The sequence below is a fragment of the Euprymna scolopes genome, chromosome 28, assembly GCF_053919585.1.
Source record: "Euprymna scolopes isolate OS-2025 chromosome 28, ASM5391958v1, whole genome shotgun sequence".
NCBI lineage: Eukaryota > Metazoa > Mollusca > Cephalopoda > Sepiida > Sepiolidae > Euprymna > Euprymna scolopes.
Window position 1 is genome coordinate 31,063,785 of NC_136509.1, and position 19,901 is coordinate 31,083,685.

General features: G+C 34.4%; 1 protein-coding gene across 3 annotated transcripts in view; it reads left to right on the forward strand.

Moving 5' to 3' along the window:
- Positions 1–19,901, forward strand: part of LOC145249553 (katanin-interacting protein-like) — a 648,058-nt gene that overhangs the window by 340,046 nt on the left and 288,111 nt on the right. For all 3 annotated transcript variants that reach the window (XM_080111227.1, XM_080111229.1, XM_080111228.1), the window contains exon 30: positions 8,900–9,063. In XM_080111227.1, coding sequence (XP_079967353.1) covers positions 8,900–9,063 — 164 coding nt within the window. The remainder of the gene's footprint in view (positions 1–8,899; positions 9,064–19,901) is intronic.

Consider the following 19,901-nt stretch of genomic DNA (forward strand, 5'->3'; position numbering starts at 1 on the left):
GTGAAACATGCCGCCCCCTTAAAGTAAGGGTGGAAGAACACCGAAAAGCAGTAACTAAAGGGTAGACGGAAAAATCGGGTATAGCCAACCATGTCTGGATGGAGAGGGGGGACCATCGCCCCCTATGGGATGAAGTAAAAATAATAAACAGAGACCCACTGGAAAGTGAGAAAACTTAAAGAAACAGCTCATATGCTCGGACATAACAACCTACTGAGCAAACCAAGCATAGAGCTGAATGCAATTTGGACACCTCTGATAGAGAGAAAAAACCTTGAATAAAAACATAGGTTTACCATTAACAAAAATCAACTAAGAATTGTCCTAGTTTTAAGAATATTATGCTAATGAAAAACGAGTGGTCCTAGACGTTGTATCAAAGTTTACAGTTACCCAAAGGTGCTGAGTTCAATCCTGAACGAAGGCAGTGAAAAAGTAACATTCAAAACAGAGAATCAGCAACTATGTCCCAAAGCCTAGCTGGAGTCCAAACACGGTACCCCCGTAATAATAATAATAAAGGGTTGGGTTCGAGACTCCTAACAAACGGTTCCCCAGTTCGATACAAAACACCTGACGAAAGTCCGACAATCTCAATCAATGAAAACACCTCATCTCAAAAATACAGACAATTACTATATATATATATATATATATATATATATATATATATATCCCTTCATGATTGCATTATATAAATTTTGTATCCCTAAAAAAATCATGAAATATATATATATATATATATATATTTGTGCGATACATTACTATTTTGAAAATTCGAGCAACTTTTCTTTATCTATTAGATTAGTTTAAGAATATTATGCTAATGAAAAAAATCATGAAATATATATATATATTTCATGATTTTTTTAGGGATACAAAATTTATATAATGCAATCATGAATGGAAGACTTAAATTTTACAAACTAAAAACAAAAGTCAAAAGACTTCAATTCGGCACTTTCCGGCATTTTCTGTAAACCGTCCTGACGATTCTGATGATAGTACCGTCCTTATTCTGCATAACTACCGATTTGTGCGATACATTACTATTTTGAAAATTCGAGCAACTTTTCTTTATATATTAGATTAATTTCAGAATATTATGCTAATGATCGATTCAATTGAAATGGTTTGTTGCTAAGAAGGCACCGATTCTTCTGCCTGAGTCTTGTAGATGTTGTGCTTGTTACCTTTAATCTTTCGGTTTCGGATCCTCACAGAACCTCTCTCCGTCCCTCATGTTTACTGATCATCTATATTTAGGAGTTCCCATTTCTTGTGCTTATTCTCATTCTGTCTGCAATAAGCAGCAAATCAACCGGAATTTTACCAAATGTCGATCCCTTTTTTTATATATTGATCCAATCATTTTCCTTGTCATTGTTCTTAACTTCATATAAGTTTTTTGTACCTTATTCCTCAATTAAAATAATAATGTTAGCATTATTTTTTTATTTTATTTTAAAATTACCATATTCTTCTTTTATTTTGCGCCCTGTCTTTATTCCAATTTTTTTTTTATTATGTTTTTATATTAGAGTATTTCAGTATTAGCTTTACCATGTTCTGTTTTACGTTTCTGAATTTTTGAAATGAGGATTAATTATTTATATTTGGATTCTTCAGACTACTGTTCACATCTTAAGTGTTATTTTCACAACGTTTTTTGGTCAATGTAACCTCTGGCCTTCTTCAGGTTATCTTGTTGAACTCGGGAATCTTTTTGTCAAACTCAAGATTCTGCATAACAATAATAGATGACATGTATAAATATACTAACATGGGTGCCCGGCGTTTCCCGAGTGTTTGGATGTGTCTGCTGAACAAAAAAAAGGCAAATAAAAAAAAGTGGTAGTAGGAAGGCAGGCTCGAACCCATAACGCGAAGGGGGATAAGAACGGGGTAAAACCTGACGTCTATGCTGTTACGACCACCGCCAACCCGGAAGCGAAATGTTTTTAAAATTAAGGCTAGACAATCTAAAGAAGAGGATAACTTTAAAAAATATCGGCGAAAAAGCTGACCCCCCCCCTGTAGAAAAGCGCCTAGTTGAAGGTGAAGATATTAATATTTTTAGCCAATTTTTCGATATTTGTCGTCTGAAAGGTCGAACTTTAAAACGATACTGATCTTGGTAAAATCCGTCGCCTCTGTCGCAAGTTTTAGGCAGACATGCAAACATACATACATTTATATATTGGTAATTAAAGTCTGTCTGTGTACATTTCCCTACGCAATAACTCTGTTAATTTTTAGTCTACAGACTCGAAATTTGATATACAGGGTACTAAGATTTGGGAAAATCTATGTGATCGGTTTTCGGCCAGAATTTGGCTGTTAAGGGGTCAAAGTTTAACGATTTGACCTTTGAGAACTCTACCAAACTCCTCCGACAATTTTTGGTCTAAACAATGTAAATTTTAGATATAGGTTCCTTGGACATGGATCTAACTTAATAACTTGATTTGAGCCCAAAACAATAAATGTTAAGGGGTCATAATAGGGGTCAAAGTTAAAAAAAAATTGACCGTTTTTCTGTTTTTTATTTTTTGCTCAGCATGCACCTCCAAACACCCGGGCAACGCCGGGTACCCATGCTAGTCTATATATCTATAAAAATGAATGTGTCTGTGTGTCTCTCTATGTTTCTTTGTACATTTCCCTACGCAATAACTCTGTCAATTTTTAGTCTACAGACTCGAAATTTGATATACAGGGTACTGAGATGTGGGAAAATGTTTGTGATCGGTTTTTGGTCAGAAATTTGGCTGTTAAGGGTCAAATTTCAACGGTTTGAACTTTGAGAACTCTACCAAACTCCTCCGAGAATTTTAGGTCTAAACAAATGAAATTTTAGATATAGGTTCTTTGGACATGGATCTAACTTAATAACTTGATTTGAGCCAAAGACAATAAATGTGAAAGGGTCATAATAGGGGTCAAATTTTAAAAAATTGACCATCTTTTTTTTAATTTTTTTTTTTTTTGCTCAGCCTCCAAACACTCAGGCAACGCCGGTCTGAAATGCTAGTGTATCTATAAAAGTGAACGTGTCTGTGTGTGTGTGTCTGTCTGTGTACACTTCCCTACACAATAACTGTCAATTTTTAGTCTACAGACTCAAAATTTGTTATACAGGATACCGAAATTTGAGAAAATCTATGTGATCGGTTTTCGGACAGAAATTTTGCTGTTAAGGGGTCAAAGTTTAACGATTTGATCCAGAAGAACTCCACCAAACTCCTCCGATAATTTTGGGTCCAAACACTTGAAATTTTAGATATAGGTTCCTTGGACATGGATCTAACTTAATAACTTGATTTGACCCCAAAACAATAAATGTTAAGGGGTCATAGTAGGGGTCAAAGTTTAAAAAGTTGACCTTTTTTTTTGTTTGTTTGTTTTTTTTTTTGCTCAGCATACAGGTCAAAACACCCGGGCAATGCCGGGGTCCCATGCTAGTATATATATATATATATATATATATATATATATATATATATATATATATATATATATATGAGAAATATGGGAATAGTATTCCAGCAAAATAGAAAAATAAAAAGGAACAAACTGTATTATGTGGTCATCAACGTTTCGTCTTTATTTCATCCAGACGAAGTATCGAAAGAAAGGCAAAACGTTGATGAACACATAATACGGTTTGTTCCTTTTTATTTACATATATATATATGTGTGTGTGTGTGTGTGTGTGTGTGTGTGTGTGTGTGTTTTCTCCGCGATAAAAGTGTCGTTTGTATGTAAATCTAAAATGTAAGTTTAGTAAGCCAATTTAATGCAGATTTTTAAAAATAAACAAACATTTATTTGTTTTAAAACAAAGTACTTTTTGACATAATAATGTGTTCATAGAATAGGTTAAGATAGTTATTTCGAAGCTAGATGCTCCTCACCAGAAGAGGAAAAATGCCAGCATGATACAAATATAAAGGTAAATAGACTACACAAACTTTGAAAACATTCAGATTAGAAATGAAAAGAATTTTGAGATTAGAATTGGAAAAAAATATTTTAGAGGTTAACCACATGATGAAGATAAAGGAGAGAAAGGACGAAAAAAAACAAAAAACAAACAAAAAAAAAAAAACAATAAAGGTTAAAAGAATATAAAAAAATCATATATAAGAAAAGAAAATACTAGAGAAAATGTTACAAAATTTATAAAGATATAAAAAATTTTTCAAAATCTTTAAAATTTCAAAAGAACTTACAATAAAGATCTGATATAAAAATTAAAATTTAAAATATAAATACAGTACAAAGGAAGTAAGAGAAGAAAAATAAAAATAAGAAAGTTAAAAAGTAAATCAATTAAAATTCTTGGAAGATAATTCATTAGTAATTAGGTGGATAAAATGAGATGGAAGTTTATCTAATACACTCACATGCAGAATAGTCCATTAAGGGAGTAGTCACCAACAATGTGTATTTTTTAACATTATTTTATTATTCCGTGTCTTGGTTTTTCATTGAGAATTATGTTTGGATCATTGTAATAATGTGTTTTAGTCATTGAAATCGTTTTTACGCGCGTTTCAGACGTTCTGTGATGCGTCCTCGTCAGAAATTATTTTCAAATGTGTTGGAGATGTAAAAATGGCGATTTTCGTAGTTAATTTGAAGTTTTTCCAAGGGGTGGAGGCTTGTAAGTTATTCATTGGCATGCTCAATTTTTTTCCAAGGGGTGGAGGCTGGTAAGTTATTCATTGGCATGCTCAATTTTTATTACTCTTTTATTGAGCTTGTCGAGGGAGACCGCTGACCTGGCTGTAGTCGCTATCTCTTTCTGCTAATGTTTTTTTTCTTTTCCTTTAGTGTGTGTGTGTGTGTGTATTTTAAAAAAATATTATTAGATCAGGGTTAAGGTTTCGAATGAAGCAGATTTCATTTTTTTCCATCATATTTTCCCTTTTGGCAATGGTTTCAACCATTTGCTTGATTAAAAATTCGATATTATGCGCAAACGCTTACTTTCTTAAGTGGTCTTATGATTTTGACCAGGACTATATATATATATATATATATATATATATATATATATATATATATATATATATATGGCGATTAAGCTACACTGAATATTCAGTGTAGCTTAATCGCCATATATATTTTATAAATTACTAACTAGCTCTACCTACGTATTGAGCACTTTTGAAATAAATACTTAAAGTTTACGCATAAATCTATACTTTCATATTTTAATTTTATGTGAGTAAATGAAGTAGTTATATATATATATATATATATATGTATATTTTGTTTACAGAAAGGTTTTAGATGAGACAAGTCATTGGTACCGTCGGTTTCAAACCTGATAATTAGGAACGTTTTAGATACCCATATCAAGCTCACATCAGTCAATACTCATCTCATATAAAGATGAGTATTGGCTGATGAGAGCTTGATATTGGTATCTAAAACATTCCTAATTATCGGGTTTGAAACCGACGATACCAATGACTTGTCTCATCTAAAAATTTTCTGTAAACAAAATATATATATATAAATACGCTCTTATTTTCGGAGTTTCCTTATAATGTACCACTCTGCTGGATTTCTTTTTCCAAAAAAACTAATTATATATATATATATATATATATATATATATATATATATATATATATATATATATATATATACTAGAAGGCCGTCTGCCCGCAATTGCCTGGTCATAGAATATGCTTAAATATGATATTTTGATTAATGCAGATTTCATATTTATTATTATATTATATTGGACCTAATATATTATAACGATTTAAAAGGTGAAAAAAAATGGCTCATGCGCCACCACCGAGAATCAAAACCAAAACGTTTAGCTTACGATTTACTTTTTCCTGTGACGTTAATGCCTGAGCTATGAAAACATGTTTGCTGCAAGGCTAAAAATGAAAACATGAACCAATAGCTATTACGTTACGCATGTATATTCATAATGCCATCATTTGACCTTCATCTGGCAAACTCCATTTCTTTAATTTTCACACTTTTGCACCCATTTTCCATGGCTAACACCCAAATATAAAATTTCGCTTGGGTTTGAATACCCTATATATTAAGTTTCATGTCTGGGGATCAAAAACTGACAGAGGAGCTTGGTAAGTAAAATTAAAAAAAAAAAATAAACATACTCATAAATATATATAGAAAGAGGTTTGTGTTTACTATAACCTTTTTACACAAATATTACACAAGTATAAATCATGTAGAATATCTGCATGAATATAATTACACGTAATAGTTAACTAAAGATGATCATCCCATAAGAAAATCAAAAAAACTAATAGGGAATTAATTAAAATAAATGTTGAAAAGAATATGCAAATTAGCTAGATCTTTTGCAAATAACTGCAATTCCATGATCCAGTTATAACAAAGTTGTATTTTCTTTTTAAATAAATAGAAAAAGGGGTTTTAATATGAATATCAATACACACAAAAAAAAAAAAATTATAGGAGTATATATATATATATATATATATATATATATATATATATATATGCTTGTGTGTATATATATATAATTTGGTAATGATATATAGTATGTTTTGTTGCTTTTTTTAATCTGTACAGATACTACACTTCATATTTTCTGTCCTCAATCAGCGAAGAAGAAATCCTTTGATGTAATAGATATGAGTTCATCCGGGTTCTTCCTCACAAGAATATGATTGGCTAGTGTAAGTCGAAAATACAGTCTGAGAGAGACATTGAGAAATACCACAAAAGCCTAAAGCTTAAGCATATTTTCAGCTACAACTACGAACAACTGTTCATTAAGATAACGTACCAGATTGCATTACTCGATTACTATAGTCAAGACCACTCCGCTACTTTAAACAAATCTATTAATTTCCAAGACATATCTTCCTTTTAGACTGAGGTCATTTTTATTGTTGTCCCAGTCCAGAATTCTTCCTTTTGGAGAACTGGATGCTTTCCATATCAAAAACTGACCTTGCGTCTGACTCTGTCCTCATAGTAAATAAGAACTCATCTATTACTGCTGCAGCTGCAAAGAATTTTTTTTTGGTTCAACATCAAATAGAATTTTCTATAAAAAATTTTTTTTTCCAAAAACTCTCCATCTGTGGAACACATTACCACGGAACTGCTTTCCTGTAGGTTACAACATGGTCCTCTTTAAATCCAATGTGAAAAATACTTGAGATAAACTTAACCATAAATAATCAGATTTTGTTTATTTTATTCATCACTAACAGATCACCCGGCATTACCTGGTTGCAGCATACGCTTAAATATGATATTTTAATTTATCAGATTTTGTATTTATTATTATAGAGCAAATTCTCTATTGATTATTATATTGTACCCAGTATGTAGTAATGATTTCAAAAGTAAAAAAAGGCGTATGTGCCGTCAGCTAGAATCAAAACCAAAATATGTAGCTCTCCAACCTTATCCATTAGCAGATGACCTAAATCCATACGTACACAATAACTGCAAAAAATAACATTGTTTAATATATAACTTATAAATTAGTGCATGCACAGAAAAAAAAAACAGTATCATTGACTTATGCCAGGTCATAGTCAATGTTTTTGGGTTTTTTTTAATTTTTACTCTGTAGCAGCTATTTTATCAGCTATAAACCAAATCAAAAGTAGGCTACATGCCCAAATTCTCTATATGTCAAATTTCAACCCTGTAGACCAAATATTCAGAGAGGAGTTTAGTAAAGACTTTTTGCCCACGCATCAATAAGGTAACTTATATATATTTCCATGTTTTAGAGCGTTTTCATCTTAAATTCTACACAATTATGCAGAATGTAGACACTATGCATTAATAGAATTTAATGTAATAGTGAAATTAAACCAATCATCTAATAAGAAAACATAAATGAATAAGTAATTAATTATTAATGCTTGTTTTTCAAAGGAGTATGCAAATGAGTTAACCTTCATGTAGTTGCTCGCATGTCCATGACTGAGTATATTAAAAAAATTCACTTTAATATTTTTTTAATAGAAAAAAGTAGGCTTTTAATATCAGTGTCAGCATGAGAAACTTTATTGGTATATAGATTATCAGTCCTCTCATAATATTCTTCATCATTCTACTGACAATACATCTATCTCATTCACCATTTATAGCTTTTTAGCCATGATAAATGGTGACTCATTAGTAGAGCTATGACAAGAGAATATTCTTATCATTGTCTTGACTCTCGAGTATATATCCGACACAGTTCGACGCAGTTAATCGATCAAGAACCACATCACTCTATCTAAAACCATATAAGATGTTAACTGATATATACTCGAGAGTTAAAATAGTGAAAAGAATACTCTCTTGTCATAGCCCTACCCATTAGTGAAAAAATAGAAATAAAATAAATAAAAAAAATTATCAATTTTTACGACGTGCGCCAACATATTATAAACACCCCCACCTACCTCATGTTAAGAACGGCTTTCGGGATAAACAGCCCCCAACCTCCCCATGTGAAGAACGGCTTTTGAGGTTGGGGCTGTTTATTCTAAAAGTCGTTCTTAACATGAGGAGGTTGGGGTGCTTATAATACGCTGGGCCACGTTGTAAAAACTGACCAAAAAAGTGTGGTGAACCTAAAGAGATTTTTTTTCTTCTAATGGGAATCGCTCCAGACAAGGCATGAAGCCACTTGATGTAAAGAGCTTAAAAAATACCATATCAAGATAAAAAAAAATGACCAAGATAAATGTTATATGGATAGATTCCAACCCAGAAAGCAGCAATTTTTCTTCCTTTGTCAGAAACATTACTTATTGAATGTGAGGACTAAAAGACAAAATAAGGGAAGCAAGAGTTACAAAGCCGATGCAAATAAACTCATCCTCATCATCTCATAAAAATTATTCTTTTATTTCAGGCAAAGATCGTACACGTCGAGATTGACGGACGTAGCATATCACCGACAGATGGCTACTTACTACGCAAAGGCCTCGGAACCTGCCATTTTGATTTTTGCCAAGAAATCTCCTTCATTCCGACTGACCACATGTCGCCACGCCATAAAAATCTTAACTCTGCCAAGTAAGTAATTTACATATCATATACTCCTACAATTTGGGAAAATAACGCTGTCACTCTATAGTAAAAGAATTATTCGGTTTCAGAATTTTACGAACAAACCGATGTTTAAGGGTGTGCGCGATTGGTCTACAGAATACGGTCATGGACTATGGAACATTTTTGTTTTTACTCTTTTTCTTCCCAAACAAGACCAACTGCCACGTGGAACGTAAGGGGCTACTATTTGGGATCGTGTCTAGCAGTGGACTATGGGGAGTTGAGTACCAAGATGTCTGTTCACAGAACGTTTAAACTTCTGCTGGTTAGTACAGTCATGGAAGCAGGAAATGGGGAAGGAATTCCGAAGTCTACCAGTCCGAGAAAAGAAACTCTTAGGGTAGAAAGCTTTCCGGCATCTACGGACCTCAACAGTCAACTTTTTGTGTTGAGTCGAAAAGCTGTGATAACATTTTGTAACACCTGACGCTGTATTCAACCATGGTGGGCTGAACCGGCTTCCCCTAAAGGAGGAAGTTGCTTGGGAATATTAAATCTGCCAACAGTTTCTAGCCACATCTAAGTCAGGATAGATGACATACAGTGTTTGGTATTCCCAAATGGTTACCAATCTAGTACTGACCAGGCTCGACAATACTTAACTTCAATGATCTAACAAGGACAGGTATATCAATGTCACTATGCTGCACACTATCCTATCAAATCTATTGAGTTAAATCTGCCATTTTCATCTTCCATGGATCCACAGTAGATTTAAGATCTACATACAAAAATATTCTCTGTTGTTTACGTGTGTTTATTGAAAATTTCAATATTTGTATTTTAATGTTATTCTATGGATGTAATGAAATGGATTCATAGGTAGTTCTTACTAACCTAAAAACAAATACTTAAAAAAATATTGGCACTTCTGCATGACAGTGGCATGCGTCGACTGAGACGAGTTATCGACCCCTGTTCTTTGAATGAGAAACGCCCTCTGCCGGCCGTTCTGTGAACCTCAAATATGAATAAGTGTCTCCGAGAACGCAAAAATATATAATGAATACATATCATGTAATATAAATATATATAAAAATATATAATAAATATATATAATATAATATAAATAACACAAAAAGATAGGAAAAGCGAAACATTTTTAGATTGTTTTTTTAGAATTATTTGGGATTTTTTTTGTGTAAGATTATATGAAATGTAACAACATATAATTATTTGTTTTTTCACAATAAGATTGTATAAAAATATATCAAAATATAATTTTAGTCTCTCAATGTAGCAAAATATATTTTTAAAAACATGAAACATTTATTGAGGCTTTTGCACAAACTTTTAGAAAGGTACAAGTTATCGACCCCTGTTCTTTGAATGAGAAGTGCCCTCTATTCGCCATTCTTGAAACTAAAATACACACATTTGCCTCATGACACTGTTGTACAGAAGTGCCAAAATATTATATATGAATACAAGGGGCTTCAGTAAGTAATGATTTTGACTTATATTCCTTTGTTTGATTTTGCTTAAATTTTGTATGTGCAATGATTTATATCTTCATGGATTATATGACAAATTAAAACTCTGAACCAATTGTGGTTTTTGATTTACAGGTGTTTGAATTGAGTCAGGTATGAAATGGAGTTTGTTGAGTGTCGTGCAGTGATCAGGTTTTTGCCTGAAAAGACACACCTTGCAAGATGATGGCATTGTAAATGTCTGAAAATTTGTAGAAATGCTCTCAGATCTGGTTGCCCCCACCTTGTCATTGAGTGGGTGTCTATCATTCATGACCATTTGCATATGCATAAGGTGTCTGCCAGATGGATTCCCAGGTTGCTGACACCTTTCAGAATCAAGAACATGTTGAATTGTTGTGGAAGAATTTAGAAATGTGTCAAGAAGATAAGTCAAAACTTTTTTTAAAAACTGATCACACGAGAGGAAACCTGGGTTCATTACTACGATCCAGAGATCAAAGCTCAGTCAATGTAGTGAATGTGCTTGGATTCACCACCTCCAAAGAAGGCAAGGCTGCAGACCTCTGCTGGCAAGATCATGCTTACAGTCTTCTTGAACAGAGTAGTGATGACGGATTTCAAAAACAGAAATGAATTCTGCAGAATATTAATTTAGTATAGTGTGTTTATAAAACAATTGAACAAATGAATCGTGTGTGTTTTGTGTATGTACAATATATATGAAAATATTTAGATAGTAGCTAAGTCCCTAACCTGTGACTTTGACCTTGACAAATAGTGTGCATCATCCCTAGGTTGGGGACCATCATCATGCCAAGTTTGGTCATGATTGGTCCATTGGTGCGAGCTGTAGGAGAGTTGTACACACAGACACGCACACACTTTATATATACAGGGTGGAACGATAAAATTGTTGCCCTAGAAATTATTCCATTCTGTTTAATGAAAACTAGATTTTTTTTTTTTTTTTTTGTTGTAGACCATTTACTAGTTGGCCAGTTGTGTACAAATCCCAAAAGCGATAGGAGCCTTCTATCATGTCTGAAAGTGACACAATGTTCAACGAGCGAGATCGGAAATGCGCTGCTGTACAACTCATGCTCTTTACTGATCTAAGTTATGAGAACAGGACCATTGCCAACACCATCAAAATGCAAATCTGGATGGTTCACTGCTTGAAGTCACAGCTCAATGAAGTTTCTGTCCATGGTCATGGTCTTTGGTGTGGTTTCAACATCATGCCACCTCACATCTTCGAAGTCGGCTTGATAGTCAACACTAGTATCTGGATGTGTTGAAGAGTGTGGGGATCCCCTGGTGCAATCAGGTGGTTGCTGGCAGACTCTGGGTGTGGCAGCAGGACTTGGTGCCAGCCTACAAGTCTAAAAAAAAACCAGGCTTGACTTCAGAAGGAGTGCTACGACTTCGAACCCTTCTCTCACAGGCCCCTGATCTAAACCCACTGGACTACTTCGTTTGATCATATGTTGAGAACATCACTAACATGACCTCTCACAACATCAAAGCCAGCCTGATTGCTGCCATTCACCAATTATTCGCCGAACTCCCACTGACACTTGTGGAAAAGGTATACTTCCAGTTCTAGAGGTGCTGGATATGACCTTAAACTATATCAGATGGTGTGGCCACAGCTTGTGGGTTTTGGGGAGTGTGGAACCACCCTTTAATTGCCATTGCTCCCAGGTCCACTCTGACTCGGAGTAGTAGTACCTGTTAGGGTCCCACCTATGGGTTAAATAGAAACCGGCTTGAAAAAAAAAATGTATATTCTATTAAAAAATTTTCTTCAAAATAACTGGATTCGGCATTAAATAACCTGAAAAGGGTTGATATGCCGTAAAACAAAAACAACCAACCAACCAACCCAATTCTAAACCTCTATTGAGGCAGTGATTGAGGCTGAAGGCAGCTACGTTGAATAGATGTCAGCTCTACTGCATAATCAAGTTACCTGAATTTATTTTTTTCAATGAAAGTTTTAAAATAAAGTTGTAGTGTTTTCTTTAGGGCGACAGATTTATCGTTCCACCCTGTATAGATATAATTGAGTTAAAGAAGCATGTTTTGATATACATAATTAGGATGAATGGGAAAAAAATTGGCAGTTATTCATTTAGATTACCCATAATGCTTTGCAGCATACTACATCAATAATAAGTAAAAAAAGGGCATTCTTTTAATGGAGACAACAACACGAAAATGTGGTTAAAAACAAGTATATAACAAATAAATGTTATCAAAGTAAAGATAAGTTACTCTTCTACCTAGCTGGATAAGTTTTTAGTGTCTTAACTTATTTTAAAGCATTTATTCAGTCCAAAAAATAAATAGTGTCGAGTGTAATGTGAAAACAAGAAAAAATGGCCGACACAATATCAAAACTCACACACACACATGAGATTTTGATGAAAATAATTGACAGTACTAGTTTGTAAGAATGCAAATTATCAGTATGAAGTTCAATATTAAATAACACAAAAAGAGTTGATATGCCGTCAAACAAAAACAACCAGACGTTGTAAGACAAAACTAACCCTTTGTCGGGTATGGTAAATCTTTATCTATTAATTTAATTTTATCGGTAAAATATTCTGATTCATTTAAAAAAAAAAAAAAAATCCTTAAAACTTATTTCTGGAAAAATAAATTTTTACAAGTTCTCCATTTTAAAAATGTTTCTTTTTCAAAGATAATTCTGGGTTAATAGTGAAAACATTTATGATTTAAAGTTATTTTTTTCTTTTTGATTTTTTTGCCATTTAATTCTTGTCACATGAACTGACAGGTTGGTTGACAGGTTGCACTAACTGGTATTTTCATGTTCTGTTTGGAGATTTCTATTCAACATACCATTTGAAGAACTGCATGCAGCTTTTAAGAAAAAGGAAGATTCTTTTATAAAAAAAAGCAAAGAAAATAATTTTACAACTTTTTTTCTGGCATAACTGATCATTTTTGACAGGTTCTTCATCAAGAATTCCAATTATTGCCTGTTCGTTCTTAAAACTAATTGCTTAGTTGAACATGTCACCCATAAAAGAAAAAAAAAATGCTTTCATTTTTAGCAGATGTCGCATTGTTTGTTAGGTTCGTCCTTGTATTTCATCAAGACGTTTAGTCAGTCTTTTGTATTTTGGTTTGACATAGTATTTTCATCGCTAAAATCTACACCATTAACGACTACTACACTATCACCTTACATTCATTAATCTTTATCCTCGAGTGGCCTTTGGGCCTTCATAAATGGTAACTTCCTTGTAAAACAAAAATAAATAAATAAACATGAAGATTGCATTAAAATGAAATAGCAGGTGAATGTCTCTCATCCAGCAGGATGCTTCATCCCCAGCAAGTACAAAAAGATAAAAAAAAATTGAAAAAAAAAAAAATAATTGTAAAATGATTGCATTTAATATCAGAAGATGGAGATTGAAAAGCCAGTGCACAAGAATTGTGCTATCTGGCCTACAAAAATGCCTGAGTAACTCCTTCAGCATTTCCCAGTAAGCGAGCTTCAGACAATTTGTAATAAATTTTAAAACCCCTTTTTAACAAGAAATGGTAAACTATGGGGAAGGGTGAACCTCTTAAAGCAGTACAAAACTATACCTTAGTCGTACAGAAGCAATGTTACTTTGTCAAAAATAAACCAGTTTTTATCAGACAGACTATTGAAGACTTGTCCTTAACTGGTATGAACTATATAACACTGTGATTGACATTCTGGTGCAACTTTGATTGAAGTGAGTGTTCCTAATAATGGCGGTCTGAATAGAGCTAAAAGAGAGAAACAGGCCAAATACCAAGGTCTCAGGTATGATATGAAAAGAAACTGGAATCTTAAGGAGATATCAATCATACCAGTTATCATAGGTGCCACAGGGCTTATGAAGAACCAGAAGTTCTACCTAACTAATATTCCTGGTGAACCAAGTGCAAAAGAGATCCAGACAATTGCACTTAAGGGAACAGCGAGGATACTAAAAAGAGCTCTCGGTTGGTTTCAATAAAAAGCGAGGCAATGTTGGGGACTGGTTTGGCTGCCCCATGCCCAGCATTACAATCTTCAAAGGAAGAAAAATTAAAAAAAAAAGTGTTGTTTGATAAACACGTCCTCACATTACGAAGAGAGGTTTGGTTGTTTCCTGATATTTTCTTTGCTGATATTTTCTTTGCTGATATTTTCTTTGCTGATATTTTCTTCACTAAACATGGTTGAAATAAGGCACCCACCATCCATTATGGCTAGGCAATCTCTACAGCTATGTACTTACAAAACGAACTGGTCAAACCTGACACAGTTATGTGGGACAGGAGGGAGACAGTAGCAACCCCAGTTGAAGTCAGTGTCTCCCAATGATGCTTGCTTAAACAGAGCTGAGAGTGAAAAGATAATGAAATATCAATGTCTGATGTACGACATGAAAAGAAATTGGAATCTTAGGAAGATCTCTATCATTCCAGTAATTATAAGAGCAACTGGACTCATGAAAAAGAATTTCAAAAACTACCTGGCAAATATATCCAGTGAACCAAGTGCGAGAGAGATTCAAACAATTATACTTAAAGGAACGGTTAGAATCTTAAAAAGGTCTCTCAGTTGGAATATATGAGATAGTGGGTGAATATTAATCATCCGGTAGTATGCCCCATCCCCAGCTTAAACAAACTGATAAGAAAATTGAAAACAACTTATAAAAATAAAAAAGGCGACTACTAGACACTATTCTTGAGTGTCTAAAGTCTCGCTGCAAAGGAGTTTGCTAGAACAACCTGGCATGAGGATCCTTTTTCCTAGACGTAGACCCTGACCAAATATTCAAAATCACATAGTATTTGCAGCCCGAATAAGATCTCCTCTTTATGACTAACCACATCATCTTTTACGAGGAATTGTGCACCTTTTCCAAGTGATATAGAAACACAAAGCTGGATACTCTACCAGACTAGATGAATTCTTGTCCTGGAATCCAGTAAGACCAGGAGACCAAAAAGAAAGATGTACTACAACATATTAAAATGGACAATTGGTGAAATTTTTTTTTTTTTTTTAAACACGGTGGTCACCACTTATCAAGGCCCAGAAGCCACTCAGGGATAAGGGTTATTGCAAGTACAGTACGTTAGTGTGGAGATTTAATGAAGTGTTTACTTAAGAGGGCGGTTCATTAGGAATTTGTTAACGTTGAACTTAAAGACATCCAAGTTGTAGTCAGGTGGGAAGCAGGCAGACGGAACAGAGTTCCACAGGCGTGCAGTTCTAAGAAAGAAGCTTTGTTCATGGAATCTACGTTTTGATTTAGGCCCAGATAAAGAGTGGGGGAAATTTTTCACAGTGGATTCAGCTAGACGGGTGTTTTTAATGAAGGATTGGCGAGGGGGGAGCAGAGATTGGAGTTCAGACGAGCACTTGCCATCGAAATAACAATAAAACAAGGATAGGCTCACAACGTCTCTTCTGTGGGAGAGAGGTTGCAGGGTAGAGAAAAGGGCATCCCCCACTAAGCACGAAGTCTATTTTGTACTCTGTCAAGGCAGGATAGGCTGTTTTTAGCAGCTCCTGCCCAGATATGGCAGCAGTATTCCATCCTTGGACGTACTTGGCTTTTATATAGATAGAGAATTGCATCAGAAGTGAGATATCTTCTGGAGTGGTAGAAGGATCCCACCATCTTTCCAGCGACCTTGGCAACAGACTTGATGTACGTGTTCCATTTCAGATCAGGAGTAAAGGACAAACCCAGAAGCTTGTCAAAACATGGGGCTTTTCCTAGACGAGAGCCATCCATTTCAATTGATGCCAGATGGGGATCAGAGCGTTGATGATGTAAGGATAGGAGTTTAGTTTTAGATGCATTAAAGGTAACCAGCCACGTCTTCCCCCACTGAACCACGCGCTCGAGATCAGAGGAGAGAGAATCAAAGAGAACTTTGTCATTTACAGCCTTTGATGTGTTGCCGTAGATGGTCGTGTCATCAGCATAGATGTCAATGAATGATTTAAGTATGTGTTTAGGGAGATCATTGATGTAGATCAGGAAGAGAGTTGGGCCCAGGATTGACTCTTGAGGGACTCCAGCATTAATACTGCAGGCCTCTGATTTTTGTCCATCGACCACTACTCTTATGAGCTTATCGGAGAGAAATGATTTAATGATTGAGAAAACATTTCCAGTTATACCGTAGCTGGAAATCTTGTGAAGTAGGCCCTTATGCCATACCTTGTCGAAGGCCTTTGATATGTCAAGAGCAATTGCCCTAGAAAGGAAGCCTTTGTCAAGAGATTCACTAATCCTTTGAGATATAACCGTTAGCACATCTGCTGTAGATCTTGCAGAACGGAAACCATATTGAGTGTCACTAAGAAGGTTATTTCTGCTGAGGTGGTTGACTATTTCGCTATTTAATATGGATTCCAGCAACTTACTCATCACACACAGGAGACTTATAGGTCTGTACTGAGAAGGAGATGACTTATCACCTGAATTCTTAAATACAGGACATACTGATGAGGTTTTCCAGGGAGTTGGAAAGCACTTCTCCTTAAGGCAACACTTAAACAGTTTCGTAATTATGGGAGCAAGTTCTGGTTGAAGCTTTTTTAACACTATAATTGGGATGCCGTCAGGGCCAGTTGCTTTACTGGAAGCAAGGTTCTTGATTAGCTTGGCGACCTCATGCACAGATATTTGTATGTTACCTAGCATGTTTTCAACTTCTTTATTAACTCAGTGTTTGAGAGGTAAAGAACTTTAATGGAATATTCGAACATCTATTACAGGAACCTTTTGATTTTTGAAAATTCTAATTGAAGCAAAATATAGAGATCAAGTATTAACGCGAAGCAAAGGGTCCATTTTCTTTTTTTTTCTGAGAACTTCAGCTGAAGTAAAATGAAACAAAGAAAAAGATTTAATGTAGATGAGGAAGCAGGTGAATGCTCCATCTCCAGCAAATACAAAAGGATAAAAAATGGTTGAAGGGCCTTTTTTTTTTCATTTTGGCTCACGTAATTCTAAAAAGTCAGCAATGCGCTCCTCCTCCCCTGTTCAAAAAAACGCTGTAAAACAATCATTACGGACTCTCCAAAAATCACCAAGCTCCTATGCCCTAACTAAATCACAGACTCTCCCTCACACATATACAAGTTGTCTCTCTAATGCTTTCTTGTGACTTTCCTTTTAAATAAACCTTTTATATAAACAATGGAGTTATTGTAACCCGACAGATGATGAATAACCTGGTCCACAACACCAATGACATGAGTGTCTAATGGTTTATGCACTCCTTGATACATGAAAATATAACACTAAAACTCATAAAAATAAAAATTTATTTTAGTAATTCATAAAAATAAAACTTTACTTTAGTAATTCATAAAAATAAAACTTTGGTAATTCATGAAAATAAAACTTTACTTTAGTAATTCATAAAAATAAAACTTTACTTTGGTAATTCATAAAACTAAAAGTTTGTTAATTCATAGAAATAAAACTTTACTTTGTTAATTCATAAAAATAAAACTTTATTTTAGTAATTCAAAAAATTAAACTTTACTTTAGTAATTCATAAAATAAAACTTTAGTAATTCATAAAATAAAACTTTAGTAATTCATAAAAATAAAACTTTGCTTTAGTAATTGTTATGGGATTAAATGGTAATAAACGAAGGAATACGGGATTTTTAGGAACGAAACATGTATTCATATAAATTACAGGCAAAGTGAGTTGAGGATATTCATTCCTCAACATTAGGACGTTTGTACACATCCAGGTTGGTAGCATGCCAATCTCAGACTGCCAGGCACTGGTACTCAATACCGGAAGTTATGTCACTAGTGGAAGTGACGTCATGAGATAGTCCATTAATCTCATGGAGGGGCATCTCCAACAGTAATTCATAAAGATAAAACTTTACAGCCGGCCCATCCTCGACTTTTATGCATACATTTTCTTCAATGGCGCACGTTGCTTCTCCCCAGAGCATGTGATGTATTTTTCTCTCCTTTATTTCCTTCTTCTCATGCACACTTCCTAATTAGCATATCCACTTTTTTCAGCTACTGCTGCTGCTAATCTCTTTGCAAGCCAGTCATCCTTCGCTGCTGCTGATATTCCCCCCCCCCCGCGCTCATATGTACGATGTTACATGTGGACTTTGTGTTTTTTACTTTTTTAATTGAAACTTGGTTTAATTTAAAAGAGTTTTTTTAGCTGCTTTCTCCACACACAAACATCAGGGGGGTTGCACTGGTGCTACCAAATCAGGTGATCTGAAACTATCGACTTCCTGACCTAAAATACACCAAACATTGATGTCATTGATTTTTACCTTTCCCTTTCAAAACTGTAATCCTGTTCTGCAAAAACAGTTTCTCTCTACAAAACAACCAAACCAAACACAATGAATAAATATTTGAAGATATAAAGAACTTGAAGGATAAAACCTTTTTTCCAAAATTACTGGATTCAAAATTAAATAACCCAAAAAGGGTTAATATGCAGTAAAAAAAAACAAAAAAACAACCAAACCAGGGGGCCTTGGAATTCATCTTAATTTTATCTTTTTTTTTTTTTTTTTTTTTGCCATTGGCTACCCACATCCTTGATTATAAATGGATTCAAATTCGGCGCTTATTGATGGAAAAAAATGTGCCAATTGTGAAGCCATTTTGAATTCATTATGGCGATGAACTTTGCCAAGGTTTTGTTTCTTTTCAATTATCGAATGTGTTTTTAATGTTGTAAATGTTCCTCTATCTGGCAAACAATTGCATATTAAAATCTAGCACAAAAAAAAAACTGCTAAAAATGATGAACAAACACAAATAGGATGATGCCATGTAAATGTTCTTCACCCATTTGAATTTAGATCGTCAAAAATTAATTTGATGCTGTAAATAGATTCGCCCATACATGGTGTATTGTTGCCACATCTAGGCTGGTATATTCACCACTAGTCTCTCATTTTTAGAGCCCCCACCCCCAAATTCTCAACTTTAATAGGTCCTGAACTATCGGCCAAGCTCTGACCTCTGTCGCATCACTGCAATGTTATATCCCTGTGCCTGTTTTACAAGTACTTTAATGGAATGTGCTCTGATGAACTTAATAGCACTTGTGCCCTCTTGGCATACTTACTCCTAACCCAAGAAGCAGCAAAATTCCACCCTTTCACTGTTGAGATCACTGATGCCAAAAAAGCCTTCTACTCTAATAGCTTCTTCCCTTTGACTGCTAGACTTCGGAATAACCTCCCTGTTTCCTGCCTCCATGTCTGTACTAGCCAGCAGAAGTGTAAATGCAATGTGAACAGACATCTCGCCGTTCAACTCCCCATAGTCC